The sequence below is a fragment of the Cebus imitator genome, unplaced genomic scaffold (assembly GCF_001604975.1).
Source record: "Cebus imitator isolate Cc_AM_T3 unplaced genomic scaffold, Cebus_imitator-1.0 Scaffold11, whole genome shotgun sequence".
NCBI classification, from domain to species: domain Eukaryota; kingdom Metazoa; phylum Chordata; class Mammalia; order Primates; family Cebidae; genus Cebus; species Cebus imitator.
Window position 1 is genome coordinate 4892478 of NW_016107326.1, and position 14519 is coordinate 4906996.

General features: G+C 40.1%; 1 protein-coding gene across 4 annotated transcripts in view; it reads right to left on the reverse strand.

The window, feature by feature from the left end:
- Positions 1 to 14519, reverse strand: part of AP3M1 (adaptor related protein complex 3 subunit mu 1) — a 30654-nt gene that overhangs the window by 14191 nt on the left and 1944 nt on the right. For 3 of the 4 annotated variants that reach the window (XR_001830933.2, XM_017548604.2, XM_037746124.1), the window contains exons 2-3: positions 1703 to 1978; positions 238 to 409 (exon numbers count right to left, since the gene is read on the reverse strand). Coding sequence is in view for 3 of the 4 variants with exons in the window: in XM_017548604.2 (XP_017404093.1) it covers positions 238 to 409; positions 1703 to 1978 (448 nt within the window). In the remaining variant the exon portion in view is untranslated. Of the gene's footprint in view, positions 1 to 237; positions 410 to 1702; positions 1980 to 14519 lie in introns of all 4 variants that reach the window. The other variant, XM_037746126.1, reaches the window with a different exon arrangement.

The window sequence follows — 14519 nt, forward strand, 5'->3', positions numbered from 1 at the left end:
AAAAAAAAAAAAAAAAAAAAAAAAAAAAAAAAAAAAAGAGTAATAACCAAAAGTTCTTTTATCACATATGCCTCTTTCCATGAATATAAATATATAGTACATCCATTTTAACTTTACTAGTAACTTTAATTCTGGCCGAACTGGACTACTTTAATAATATGTCAGATTATGAGCAACAATGAGTTGTTTACAAAGCTTTAATAGCTCAGTTACTAGTCAAGTATGTTTTCATCTTACCTGTAATAGAGTTGACAACCGAGCGTAAAATTGTTGGTGGTTTAATCAATTCTTTCAAAATGTTGGATTCGGTAGCCAGTGGAAATCCATTGTCTAACATTTCTTCCAAGAGTTCATATACTATGACCACATTATCCTTAATTGCAGCCTCTGAACACTCACCAAAGTAGTCCTTATAAAAATACACACAAAATAACACACAATGGAAGGCACAAAGAAAGGCTTTCTAAAAACATTTTGTTCTGAAGAATAAACTTATATTAGCAAAATTCATTGCTTAAGATGCTGAACATATGAAAAGCAGAGCAGGGGAAACCCTCTATAGGCTGGGCACTGTGGCTCATGCCTGCAATTTCAGCACTTTGAGAGGCTGAGGCAGGTAGATTACTTGACGTCAGGAGTTCGAGACCAGGCTGGCCAACACCGTGAAACCCCGTCTCTACTAAAAATACAAAAATCAACTGAGCGTGGTGACACATGCCTGTAGTCCCAGTTACTCAGGAGGCTGAGGCAGAAGGATTGCTTGAGCCCAAGAGGTGAAGGTTACGATGAGCTGCTAAGATTATGCCACTGGGCAGAGAGATCTAGCCTGGATGACAGAGTGAGACTCTGTCTCAAAAACAAAACAAAACAAGCAAATCAAAAAAAATCCCTCTATAGTCCTAACATTATTCCTCAATATTTTAATATTTTTGGATTGAATTTAATTCCTCTCACATTTTATACCAGGAAGTATTGAAACATTAAACTGAAATGTGAGCTATAAACTTCATCTTGATTATCCCAAAATACATATGGAAACGCTTAAATTATTTGGTATATTCAGCAAGACAAGAGAAAATAATAAAATGTAAATATAAAAGAGTTCATTACCAATGAAAATCTTGAGACCATTCAGAAAACTCTATGTGGAGCGCATTATTGTTTCCTGATGATATACAGTCATTCCTTGGTATGTGTGGGGAATTAGTTCTAGGATCCCCTGTGGATACCAAAACTCACAATTCTCAAGTCCCTGACATAAAATGGCATACTATTTGCACATAACTTATACACACCCTCCTATATGCTTTAAATCACCTCTAGATTACTTGTAATATCTAATACAATGTAAATGCTATGTAACTAGTTGTTATATTGTATTGTTTAAGTAATAATGAGGAGAAGTCTGTACATCTTCAGTTCCATCTTTTTGTTCAAATATTTTCCATGTAAAGTTGGGTGAATTTATGGATGCAGAACCCACATATATGGACAGCCAACTATAATTTGTAATACATAAAAAAACATGAATAGAGCAGCCATGTGTGCTATTGTCTACCACATAGAAATGCGTTCATAAATATATGCTTAAAGAGATACAGTAAACATCAAAACCTGGGTAATTAAATAATATAATCATGTCTCACTTCCAGCTAACTTGGGTAATTTAAGTTAGAAAGGAAAGGTGTGGTAGATAACCAACCTGAAAAGTGTCAGCAACTCGATGCAGGAACTCAATTACAAACAGAGGTGGCACTTCAGTCTGTATGACAGACACAAAGAAGAGCTTATCCCGGTAGATACTGATGAGGTAGTGGTGAGGTGTTGAAATGACAGGTGGTACATTTTCAACATCAGCAGCTTTCTCCTGAGCTTCAAAGAAATAATCACAGACAGACTGGCTCACAACGCTCTTCCAGTGCTTCTCTAGAAATATGTCACCGGAACAGTTGATGAGAAATAGGCTGTGGATCATTTTCTGTTGGGGAAAAGAAAGGTTTAAATTTATTACACATTAAAACATATCCCTGTATTGTCCTGACACCAAAGCCAGATAAAGACAATATAAGAAACTACAGACCAATATCACTTAACATACACAAAAAGATTATACACTTTGACCAAGTGGGATTTATTCCAAGAATGCAAGGTTGGTTTAACATACAAAATTAATCAACATAATATACAATAATATAAAGAACTAAAACAATCATTTCAAAAGGTGCAGAAATTGCATTTGACAAAATCCAACATCACTTTATGAAAAAAAAAAAAAGAAAGCTACTAAGAACAGAAAGAAACTTCCTCAGCCAGGCATGGTGGCACATGCCTGTAATCCCAGCACTTTGGGAGGCTGAGGTAGGTGGATTGCTTGAGCTCAGGAATTTGAAACCAGCCTGGGCAACAGGGCAAAACCCTGTTTTTATAAAAAATACAAAAATTAGCCAAGCATGGTGGCCCTTGCCTGTAGTCCTACATACTCAGGAAGGTAAAGTGGGAGAATCGCATTAGCCCAGGAGGGAGGTCAGGGCTACAGTGAGCTGAGATTGCGCCACTGCACTCCAGCCTGGGTGACCAGGTGAGACCCTATCTGAAAAGAAAAAAAAGGCTGGGCACAGTGGCTCACACCTGTAATCCCAGCACTTTGGGAGACCAAGGTGGGGGCGGATCATCTGAGGTCAGGAGTTCGAGGCCAGCCTGGCCAAAATGCTGAAACCTCATCTCTACAAAAAATACAAAAATTAGCCAGGTGTGGTGGTGCTTGCCTGTGGCCCCAGCTACTTGAGAGGCTGAGGCAGAAGAATCACCTGAACTCAGTAGGCAGAGGTTGCGGTGAGCCAAGATTGCGGCATTGCACTCTAGCCTGGGTGACAGAGTGAAAATTTGTCTTAAAAAAAAAAAAAATTTCCTTAACTTGATGAAAACTCCACAGCTAGTATTATATTTAATGGTGAAAGACCAAACACTTTCTCCTGAATAACCAAACCAAACAATGATATCCAGTTCAGCCGGGCGCAGTGGCTCAAGACTGTAATCCCAGCACTTTGGGAGGCAGAGGTGGGTGGATCACGAGGTCAAGAGATCGAGACCATCCTGGTCAGCACGGTGAAACCCCGTCTCTACTAAAAATACAAAAAATTAGCTGGGCATGGTGGTGCGTGCCTGTAATCCCAGCTACTCAGGAGGCTGAGGCAGGAGAATTGCCTGAACCCAGGAGGCGGAGGTTGCGGTGAGCCGAGATCGTGCCATTGCACTCCAGCCTGGGTAACAAGAGCGAAACTCCGTCTCAAAAAATAAATAAATAAAATAAAATAAAATAAAATAAAATAAAAAATTAAAAAAAAGATATCCAGTTCAATCATTTCTATTCAACATGGTACTGGAGGTTTGAGCAAGGGCAATTAAGCAAGAAAATAAAACAAAAGCCTTCCAAGTTGGAAAGGAAGAACTAAGACTATATCTGTAGAAGGCACAATCTTTTATATAGGAAAGCCCAAGGAATCCACACACACAACAAAACCTATTAGAGCTAATAAATTTAGTTCAGCAGGTTTGCAGGATACAAGTCAACGTAAAAATCAATTATATTTCTATCCGCTATATCAATAAAAAACAAAAAATGGGCAGGGCATGGTAGCTCATGTCTGTAATCTCAGCACTGTGGAAGGCTGAGGAAGGAGGACTGCTTGAGCTCAGGAGTTTAAGACCAGCCTGGGCAACACAGTGATACGTCATCTCTAGTAAACACAACAAAACTGAAAATGAAATTAAGAAAACTATTTCATTTACAATAACATCAAAAAATTTAAATTGGCTGAGCATGGTGGCTGACACCTGTAATCCCCACACGTTGGGAGGCTGAGGTGGGCGGATCACGATGTCAGGAGTTCAAGACCAGCCCAGCCAAGATGGTGAAACTCCATCTCTACTAAAAATGCAAAAAAATTTAGCTGGGTGTAGTGGCAGGTGCCTGTAATTCCAGCTACTAAAGAGGCTGAGGCAGAGAACTGCTTGAACCGGGGAAGTGAAGGCTGCAGTGAGCCGAGATCGTGCCACTGCACTCTAGCCTGAGCGAGAGATCAAGACTCTGTTTCTAAATAAATAAATAAATAAGTAGAAAATACACTTAACAAGAGAAGTACAAGACTTGTACACTAAATGTTACAAAATGTCATTGATTGGAAGACTTGATATTTTTAAGATAGCAACATTTCCCAAACTTATCTACATATTCAATGTAATATCTATTAAAATCCCAGCTGTCTTTTTGTGGAATTTGACAGGGTAATCCTAAAATTCATATAGAAATGAAAAAGATCAACAGCCAAAACAATCTTGAAAAGGAACAACGGTACACAGGGGACAGGGTGTGCCTTCCCTCCCAGGCCAAGGCGCTACGAAGCGGGGACCCACGCCTGCAGTCAAGTGTAGCTCCCTGGACACCTGGCTTAGCCAAGCATTCTTTCAGGGCCGAGGAAGTGGGGCCACTCTGCCATTCTGAGAACCTGGAAGGAGCCCTCGGTCTCCGGGATGGTGGGGGGAGCGGGCGCTTTGGGTGCACATATTCAGTTCAGCCTGAGCCTGCATTTCCTGAGCCGGGATCTGGAGTAAGATGGCTGCAAGCGGCCATGTGCCCAAGCCCCACGTCCTCGTCTGCCTTGGGGTGCTCCTGGCCAGCTAGGCTGCCACAGGTTGAACTCGCCTTACTAAACCTGTAACCGGTGGACTAACCTACACACCTTTGCAAACCTTCCTGTGCCGACCAGCACTTTCAAAGTGGGGTCTTCCACCTTTACTCTTGGAAAATCTTTTTTGAAATACTTGGCTGACTTACAAAAGATATCCCCTCACACTTGACATGATTGACAAAAGGTCTGAAATGCTTCATCTATAGTCCACTTTGCTATAAAAAAAAAAACTGGGAGATGCTTACAAAAACATGTAGAATGTAAATACATATTTGAATTTAAAAAAAGAAAAGGAGAAACAAAGACATAACTCGTGCTTTCTGCAAAAACCACTGTGTGGTAAGGGCACTAGGACAGACATACAGATAAACAGAACATTAACCCTTATATTTATGGTCAACTGATTTTCAATAGGGTGCCAAGACCTGGGGGACCAGTTGGAGAGAGAACAGTGTTTTCACCAAATAGTACTGGAACAACTGATTTCCACATACAAAAGAATGAAATCGGACACAAAAAGCAACACAAAGCATATCAAAGGCCTAAACAGAAAAGTCAAAATGATAAAACTCTTTTTTTTTTTTTTTGAGATGGAGTCCTGCTCTGTCACCTAGGCTGGAGTGCAGTAGCGAGATCTCAGCTCACTGCAACCTCCGCCTCCTGGGTTCAAGTGATTCTCCTGCCTCAGCCTCCTAAGTAGCTGGGACTACAGGTGTGTGCCACCATGCCCAGCTAATTTTTTATGTTTTTAGTAGAGGTGGGGTTTCACTTTCTTGGCCTGGATGGTCTTGATCTCCTGACCTTGTGATCCATTCACCTCGGCCTCCCAAAGTGCTAGGATTACAGGCATGAGCCACCATGCTTGGCTGATAAAACTCTTAGAAAAAAAATGCATATATTTTGACTCTGGATTAGACAATGTTTTTTGTTTGTTTGGTTTTTTTTTTTTTTGAGATGGAGTCTCACTCTGTTGCCCAGGCTAGAGTGCAGTGGTGATCATCTCAGCTCACTGCAACCTCCACCCATTCTCCTGCCTCAGTCTCCTGAGTAGCTGGGACTACAGGTGCACACTACCATGCCCAGCTAATTTTTGTACTTTAATAGAGACAAGATTTCACCATGCTGGCCAGGCTGGTCTCGAACTCCTGACCTCATGATCCAGCCACCTCAGCCTCTCAAAGTGCTAGGATTACAGGCATGAGCCACTGTGCCTGAAAACTAGACCATGTTTTTATAGATATGATACCAAAAATACAAGCAAGAAAAAAAAGAAATAGATAACCTAGATTCCATCAAAATCAAAACTTTAGTGCTTTGAAGGACACATCAAGAAAGCAAAAACGCACAAAATGAGAGTAAATATTTGAAACTATAAATCCTAAAGGGACCTTATCCAGAATATATAAAGAACTTTCACTCAATAATAAGGGCCAGGTGTGGTGACTCATAACTGTAATCCTAGCACTTTGGGAGGCCAAGGAGGGAGGACTGCTTGAGTCCAGGGGTTTAAAACCCCATCTCTACAAAAAAAAAAAAAAAAAAAAAAAAAAAAAAAAATTAAAAATTAGCCAGGCATGGTGGCTCACATCTGTAGTCCCTGCTACTTTGGAGGCTGAGGTGGGAGGACTGCCTAAGTCCAGGAGTTTGAGGCTGCAGTGAACTATGATCCCACCACTGCACTCCAGCCTGGGTGACAGAGGGAGACCTTACCTCTAAAATGTAAACAAACAAACAAATAAACAACCCAATTAAAAAACGGGCAAGGGATTTGAAAAGACATTTCTCCAAAGAATATATACAGACAAGTGAATCTTACAATACAATGTTAAATAAATGAAGCCAGATGCAAAACAATATACCCTATATGATTCCATTTATATGAAGTTGTAGAACAGGCAAAAGTAATCTATGTTAAATCAAATGGTTTCCTTTATAAAGGTGAGTGAAGGTGGTGACTGAGACGGCCATGGGATTGATCCTCTAAGGTGCTGGTAATGTTTTTCTCTGTTTTTTTTTTGAGATGAAGTCTTGCTCTGTTGCCTGGGCTGGAGTGCAATGGTGACATGTCAGCTCATTGAAACCTCTGCCTCCCAGATTCATACAATTCTCCTGCCTCAGCCTCCTGAGTAGCTGGGATTACAGGTGCCCACTGCCACATCTGGCTAATTGTTTTTTTTTTTTTTGAATTTTTAGTAGAGATGGGGTTTCAGTATGTTGGCCAGGGCTGGTCTTGAATTCCTAACCTTGTGATCTGTCTGCCTTGGACTCCCAAAGTGCTAGGATTATGGGCGTGAGCCACCACACCCCGCCAATGTTTTATTTCTTGACCTGCATGATGTTTACAAGCTGTGTTCATTTTGTGATAACTCATTAGGCTTTACATTATGATTTGCATACTTTTCTGAGCGTTAGTTATGCTTCCAATAAGAAGTTTATTGTTCCTGCAATATGAGGGACAATGGAAAAATGTCTAATTACCTTACCCTGTTCCTATCTTTTACATGGATAAGCACCAGTATCAGGTATTTAGTCTAGTGGTTCAATAATTCCAAGTAATAGTACTATATGATAAACACAGCTTAAGAAGAATGAACTTAAAACCTATGAATACAGTTTCTATGAATGAAGATAAATTCCAAAGAGAAAAGGAAGACTTTCCAGAATTGATTCATTTGATTCTGTCGATACAGAAAACAACATCAACCTGGCCAATTCTTTTCGGAAGTCATTTCTTTCATGAAAGCAGCTGACATTTAAAGAACAGCTAATGATGATCTCCCTTTCCCGTTTGACACATGTTCAATAGTTATGAAGTAAATAATACTAATTACTAAGATAGGTTTTAGTAATTATTATATTAATAAAGTATGAATACTGTTAACAGTTTAGAGTTTCTGTTTAATTAGAACCAAAAACTTTCTTTGTTTAAAGCCATCTGTTTAGCCAAGCAATCAACTTGAGTTGTCAACAATAAACTCTGATACCTCAGCGTTGGAACTTGCCAAATTTTTCTACTTTATCTAGTCAGATTCTTTCCTTAGTAGGCTTGCTTTGTGTCTTATATTTCTGTCTGGGTATTAATAAGTGCCATTCTAATACTTAGACTTGCTATATAGAACCTGCTGATTTTAACTATAACCTTAGCTGATAAATTTTTCATTTTCATTTTTAAAATCAAACAGGAATATCAACCATAAGATCTGCAACAAAATTTTTATTATTACACCTTTTTCTTGGAATAAAATCAACATCCAAAATGTAAAGTATGACTTCAAGTGGAGGATTGTAATCAACAAGGAGACTCAGATTTGGACACTTCAGGTGAGTCACAATATGGAACATGGCATCCATTGCCCCATTCATCTTTTGGTTATTTTTGGCTGGGTGTGGTCGCTCACGCCTGTAATCCCAGCACTTTGGGAGGCCAAGACTGGCGGATCACCTGTGTTTAGGAGTTCAAGACCATCCTGGCCAATATGGCAAAACCCTGTCTCTACTAAAAGTACAAAAATTAGGTGGGCGTGGTGATGCATGTCTGTAATCCCAGCTACTTGGGAGGCTGAGGCAGGAGAATCACCTGAACTTAGGAGGTGGAGGTTGTAGTGGGCCGAGATTGCGCCAATGCACTCCAGTCTCGGTGACAAAGCAAGACTCAGTCTTATTATTTTTTTTTTTTTTGGAGCAGAGTCTCGCTCTGTCACCCAGGCTGGAGTACAGTGATCACTGCTTACTGAAACCTCCGCCTCCCAAGGTCAAGCAATTCTCATGTCTCTGCCTCCTTAGTAGTTAGGATTACAGGCATGTACCACCATGCTCAGCTAGGTTTTCTGTTTTTAGTAGAGATAGGGTTTCACCATGTTGGCCTCAAGTGATCTGCCTGCCTCGTCCTCCCAAAGTGTTGGGATTACAGGTGTGAAGCCACTGTACCCAGTCCCCATTCAAAGTGTTTATTCATTAAAGATAATGACTAATAATATAAATCAATTAATACCATCTAAAATGTACTAAGTACTTATTATGGGCCAGACACTATGCTAGACACTTTATCTACATTATCTCATCTTCACAATGTTATGCTATAAATACACTCTTATCCCCATTCTTTTTTTTTTTTTTTTTTTTTTTTTTTTTTTTTTTTTTTTTTTTTTTTTTTTTTTTTTTTTTTTTTTTTGAGACAGAGTTTCGCTCTTGTTACCCAGGCTGGAGTGCAATGGCACGATCTCGGCTCACCGCAACCTCTGTCTCCTGGGTTCAGGCAATTCTCCTGCCTCAGCCTCCTGAGTAGCTGGGATTACAGGCACGCGCCACCATGCCCAGCTAATTTTTTGTATTTTTAGTAGAGATGGCATTTCACCATGTTGACCAGGATGGTCTCGATCTCTTGACCTCATGATCCACCCGCCTCGGCCTCCCAAAGTACTGGGATTACAGGCTTGAGCCACCGCGCCCGGCCCCTCTTATCCCCATTCTAAGATCACACAGTAAACTAGGATTCAAACCTAGATCCAGCTGAATTCTGAGCTCCTGCTCTTACCTGCCTTGTAGAGACTAATTATTAGGAACACTTTCTAATATAGCAGTGTCCAACAGGGTTTTCTGCAATGATGGAAATGTCCTTTATCTGTGCCATCTAATATGACAGCCACTACACACATGGCTATTGAGCACTTGAAATGTGTTTAATGCAACCAACACTGAAGTTTTATTTATTTATTTATTTATTTTGAGGCAGGGTCTCGCTCTGTTGCCCAGGATGGGGTGCAGTTACACAATCCTCGCTCACTGCAACCCCCACCTCCAGAGCTCAAGTGATCCTCCCACTTCGGTCTCCTGAGTAGCTGGGCCTATAGACACACATCACCAAACTCAGGTGATTTGCAAATTTTTGTTTTTTAGAGACAAGGACTGCCTATATTGCCCAGGCTGGTTTTGAACTTCTGGGCTCAAGCAATCCTCTTACCTTGATCTCCCGAAGTGCTGGGATTACAGGTGTGAGCCACCAAGCCTAGCCTGAAGTTTTAATTTTAATTAATTTAAATTTAAATAAGCAGGCTGGGCTCGGTGGCTCAAGCCTGTAATCCCAGCACGTTGGAAGACTGAGGCGGGAGGATCACCTGAGGTCAGGAGTTCGAGACCAGACTGACAAACATGAAACCCCATCTTAAAAAAAAAAATTTAAATAACCATATGTCGTTAGTCATTAATATATTGAACAGTGCAAAAATGTGCTGCTTTAGCTTATGATTTAAGAGGAAGAGGTAAAAGATGTTTCTTGTTTAGTTAGGAGCCAAAACATATTCTAGTTTTTATGCTGAGAAAGTTTAATGAATTATTTAGAGTAGAAGTTATATTTAAAAGAGCTGACACAGGTATCTAAATCATTCATCCTATGGAAAGTATAGCTCACAAGAATTTATAGTACTCCATTGCCACAATATACCCTAAAAGAGTTGCTTATTCTGGAAGCAAGTGATTTTGTAGTTTCTTTATTTTAGGCCCAGATTTCTACTCATCCTCTTTTTTTTTTTTTTTTTTTTTGAGACGGAGTTTTGCTCTTGTTACCCAGGCTGGAGTGCAATGGCGCAATCTCGGCTCACTGCAACCTCCGCCTCCTGGGTTCAGGCAATTCTCCTGCCTCAGCCTCCTGAGTAGCCGGGATTACAGGCACGTGCCACCATGCCCAGCTAATTTTTTGTAGTTTTAGTAGAGACGGGGTTTCACCATGTTGACCAGGATGGTCTCGATCTCTTGACCTCGTGATCCACCCGCCTCGGCCTCCCAAAGTGCTGGGATTACAGGCTTGAGCCACCGCGCCCAGCCCCTACTCATCCTCTTAAGCTGGTGAAAAATTCTTTCCAGGAAAGTTTTCACCGAAGTTGTTTTTATTGGCAGTAGTTCAGGTCTCAGAATACAGAAAGTTAAACCAGCCCCCTAGATTTATTGTTGTTATTCTTAGTGCTGAGATGAAAGCATAACACTTCTAAGTTCTCAACTGTGCTTAGCTTTAAAACCCATCTTAACCTTCTATAATAGGAAAAGAGAGCGTATTTCTTCTATCCATAGTATGACCAAGGGTCTAATGCATATAACAATTAAATAATACCACATGTTGCAGTGTAAATTAGCCTGTTTCTTTATTTATCATCGTTTCAGTAGCTGCAGCTACTTTTAAAAAATGATTATTTTAATAAACTTTCTAGGAAAGCTACACACTCATTATCACCACAACCATCTTTTTGTTCCTAGTGGCTTTTGAGTCATAAAACAGAATTCTCCCAGCTTATTTTAAAGCCACTAGAAGAAACAGTGTTCAGAGGCAGTCCCATCAGAGCTTTGACTGCAGCTTAAATACATCATAAATCCTTTTCATTAAACATTTTATAATCATCCTGGGTAATTCACAAACAATACATTTACAATAGTCAAAATATTCTTGTGAGATAGTGTCTAAAAACAAAAATGTATTCCCTCCATATATAACAGGATGGAGGTACAGATCGGCCTATATTGAACATGAGAGAATGAGACCAGAAAAGAATCTACTCTTCTGATTCTCAGCCAATATCTTGATCACATATTCATTCAACATAGAGTTTTGAGGCATTGGGTATACAAGAACAAACAAAATTAGAGTTCCTACACTCACAGCATTTAGAGGTCTGCAGAGAAAGCAACTTAATATAGTAACATGTAATTCCTATGATGATACAGGAAATAAAATGTGCTATGGAAATCTATAAGGCTTAGAGGTAAGAGAAACATAAGATAAAGGAATCCAGTTTAAACGTAGCAAATCTGGAAGGTGGAGAGAAGAGGGGAGATGAAACTGGAGAAGGAGGTAAGCAGAGGCTGATTGGTTCATGAAGCATGCTAAACTTGTTAAGGAGTTTGGACTTTATTCTTAGTGCAATGCAAAGTCACCTTATAATTTTTTTCAACAGTAATCGTAAAATCCGATTTACATTTTTAGAAAGATTATACTAATTACATGTGGAAACTGGGTAACAGGTAACTGAACACTGTGACACCAGTTGAGAGATGAGTGGTGATAGTCTGGACTAGAGTCTTGACTATGGGGATGGGGTACAGTGAAACCATAAGAGAAACATTTAGGCTTTGAGCTAAAAACAATTTTGGCTTGGGGGGAGGGTGTGGAGATGAGAGAGAAGATGTGTCATTTAGCCTGGTCCTGTATAATTTGACCAATTCTGGATATATCTGACCCAAACAAATATATTCGAAAAACTATCTATCTATCTATATACACGTACACACACACACACACACACACACACACACACACACACATACATACATATACACTTCTGGTGCCTTAGAGAAGCCAGATTGGAATCAGAATACTAAGTGATCAGGATTTTTTGTTAATGGGAGTTAACCATAAGGAGAATTAAAACAAAAGAAAGAATGATGTGCATAGTATGAAGAGACCTTATGGCAGGAACTCCATTTGAGTAGCAGGTGGGTCAAAAAAGTGGACCTAAAGAATGATCAAGATGTGACGGAAGAGGCATAAGAAAAAAAAGTGGGGTGGTTTTTAGTAACTATAGCATTTTAGTGTATTTCCAGAAGAATGGAGTGGTAAATACTGTTAAATGGCACAAAGAAGTAAAGCTACAAGAATTGAAAATGTCATCTGGAGGCTGAGGCAGACAGATCACGAGGTGAGAAGTTTGAGACCAGCCTGACCAACATGGTGAAACCCCACCTCTACTAAAAATACAAAAATTAGCCAGGTGTGGTGGCGTGCGCCTGTAATCCCAGCTATTCAGGAGGCTGCGGTAGTAGAATCACTTGAATCTGGGAGGCAGAGATTGCAGTGAGCCGAGATTGAGCCATTGCACTCCAGCTTGGGCGACAGAGCGAAACTCTGTCCCCCACCCCCCACAAAAAAACAAAAAGAAAATGTCAGCTGGAAGCAGTGGCTCACACCTGTAATCCCAGCACTTTGGAAGGCCAAGGTAGGGGGATCTCCTGAGCTCGGGAGTTTGAGACCGGCCTGACAAACATGGTGAAACCCCTTGTCTACTAAAAATACAAAAAAATTAGCTGGGTATGGTGGCAGGTGCCTGTAATGCCAGCTGCTCAGGAGGCTGAGGCAGAAATCGCTTGAACCCGGGAAGCAGAGGTTGCAGTGAGCTGAGATGGTGCCACTGCACTCTAACCTGGGCAATAGAGAGTGACTCCATCTCAAAAAAAAAAAAAAAAAAAAAAAAATAAAAATAAAAAAAAAAAAAAAAAAAAAAAAAAAAATTGAAAATATCTGTTGATTTAGGAGTGTTTTTTAACTTTCTTTTCCTTAATGCCAGCTAAGGAGCCTTTTAGACTCCATCTTCCCACTAACCTGCCAATCAAATTCCTCACCCACAAAACTTTTTATTATTCTTTCTTTTCAAATGTAAATTAACAAGTTATAGTTGTATATATTTAGGGGTCCAAGATGTTATGATTTGTAAATAAAATGTGGAATAAATGAAGCTAATTAATATCACCATACAATTTTAATACCACAGAATATTATCTGTTTATGTACTGTATTTGTGCTTTATACATAAAAAGAGTGTAATTTTTTTTTTCACCTTACAAGAAGCAGTTTTTGTCTGCTTTGAGAGTGCATGATTTAGCACACAGAGGACATTGGTGATCTTGGTAAAAGTAGTTTTGGTAGTAGTTCAGTGGAATGCTGGAAATAAGACATTGCAGTAGGCTGGGAAATAAATAGCAAGAAGTGTAAAAAAACAGAGCTATGTAGAGTAGATTCAAGAAGTTTAGCTGTGAAGAAAACAAAAAGACAGGAAAATAAACGTAGCAGTTCATAAAGTGAAGGAAGAATACATTCAAATGCTGAAAGAAAGGTGTGAATAGAGGGGAAAAAGCTGACATAGTAGAGAAAGAAAAACTTAAAGGAGACCCTGAGATGGCAGGAGAGGATGCTATTGGGACACTAGGTGAAAGGGTTTGCCTTCTCTAAGGAGAAGGAACTTCTACTCTTCAGACTGAAGGGAAGTCTTGTATATTTGACTGCAGGCAGATGATGCCTCTCCTTCTCTGTGTAATGGGAGAGAGGTCATTCATTTCCAAATGGAGAGAGTAGTCCTCTTCTCTGTAAATAACATGTGCTACTCACACATTGACACAGTACTGAGCTACTTAAAAATATTTAGTCTGCAAAGAATTCCAATAGAGTATGTGTATATGTATTTATTTTATTTATTTTATTTTTTTTAAAGAAGTAGGGTCTCATTTTGTTGCCCAGGCTGAAGTGCAGTGGGCCAATCATAGCTCACTATAACTTTGAACTCTTGGACTCAAGTGATCCTTCTCCCTCATTCTGCCTTTGCCTCCTGAGCAGCTAGGACTACAAGTACGCACCACCAAGCCTGGCTACTGTTTACATTTTTTGCAGAGATGGAGTCTCACTGTGTTGCCCAGGCTGATCTCCAACTCCTGGCCTCAAGTTATTCTCTTGCCTCAGCTACCCAAAGTGCTAGGATTACAGGTAATAAGCCTCCACACTCTGCCTGCCAATAGTATATTATGGTAAATGGTAAGAAATAAAAATCATAAGACTGAGTAAGAAAATCTAACCTTAGGCCACGCGTGGTGGCTCATGCCTGTAATCCCAACACTTTGGGAGGCCGAGGTGGGCAGATCACCTGAGGTCAGGAGTTCAAGACCAGTCTGACCAACATGGAGAAACCCGTTTCTATTAAAAACACAAAAATTAGCCAGACGTGGTGGCGCATACCTGTAATCCCAGCTACTAGGGAGGCTGAGGCAGGAGAATCACTTGAACCCAGGAGATGGAGGTTG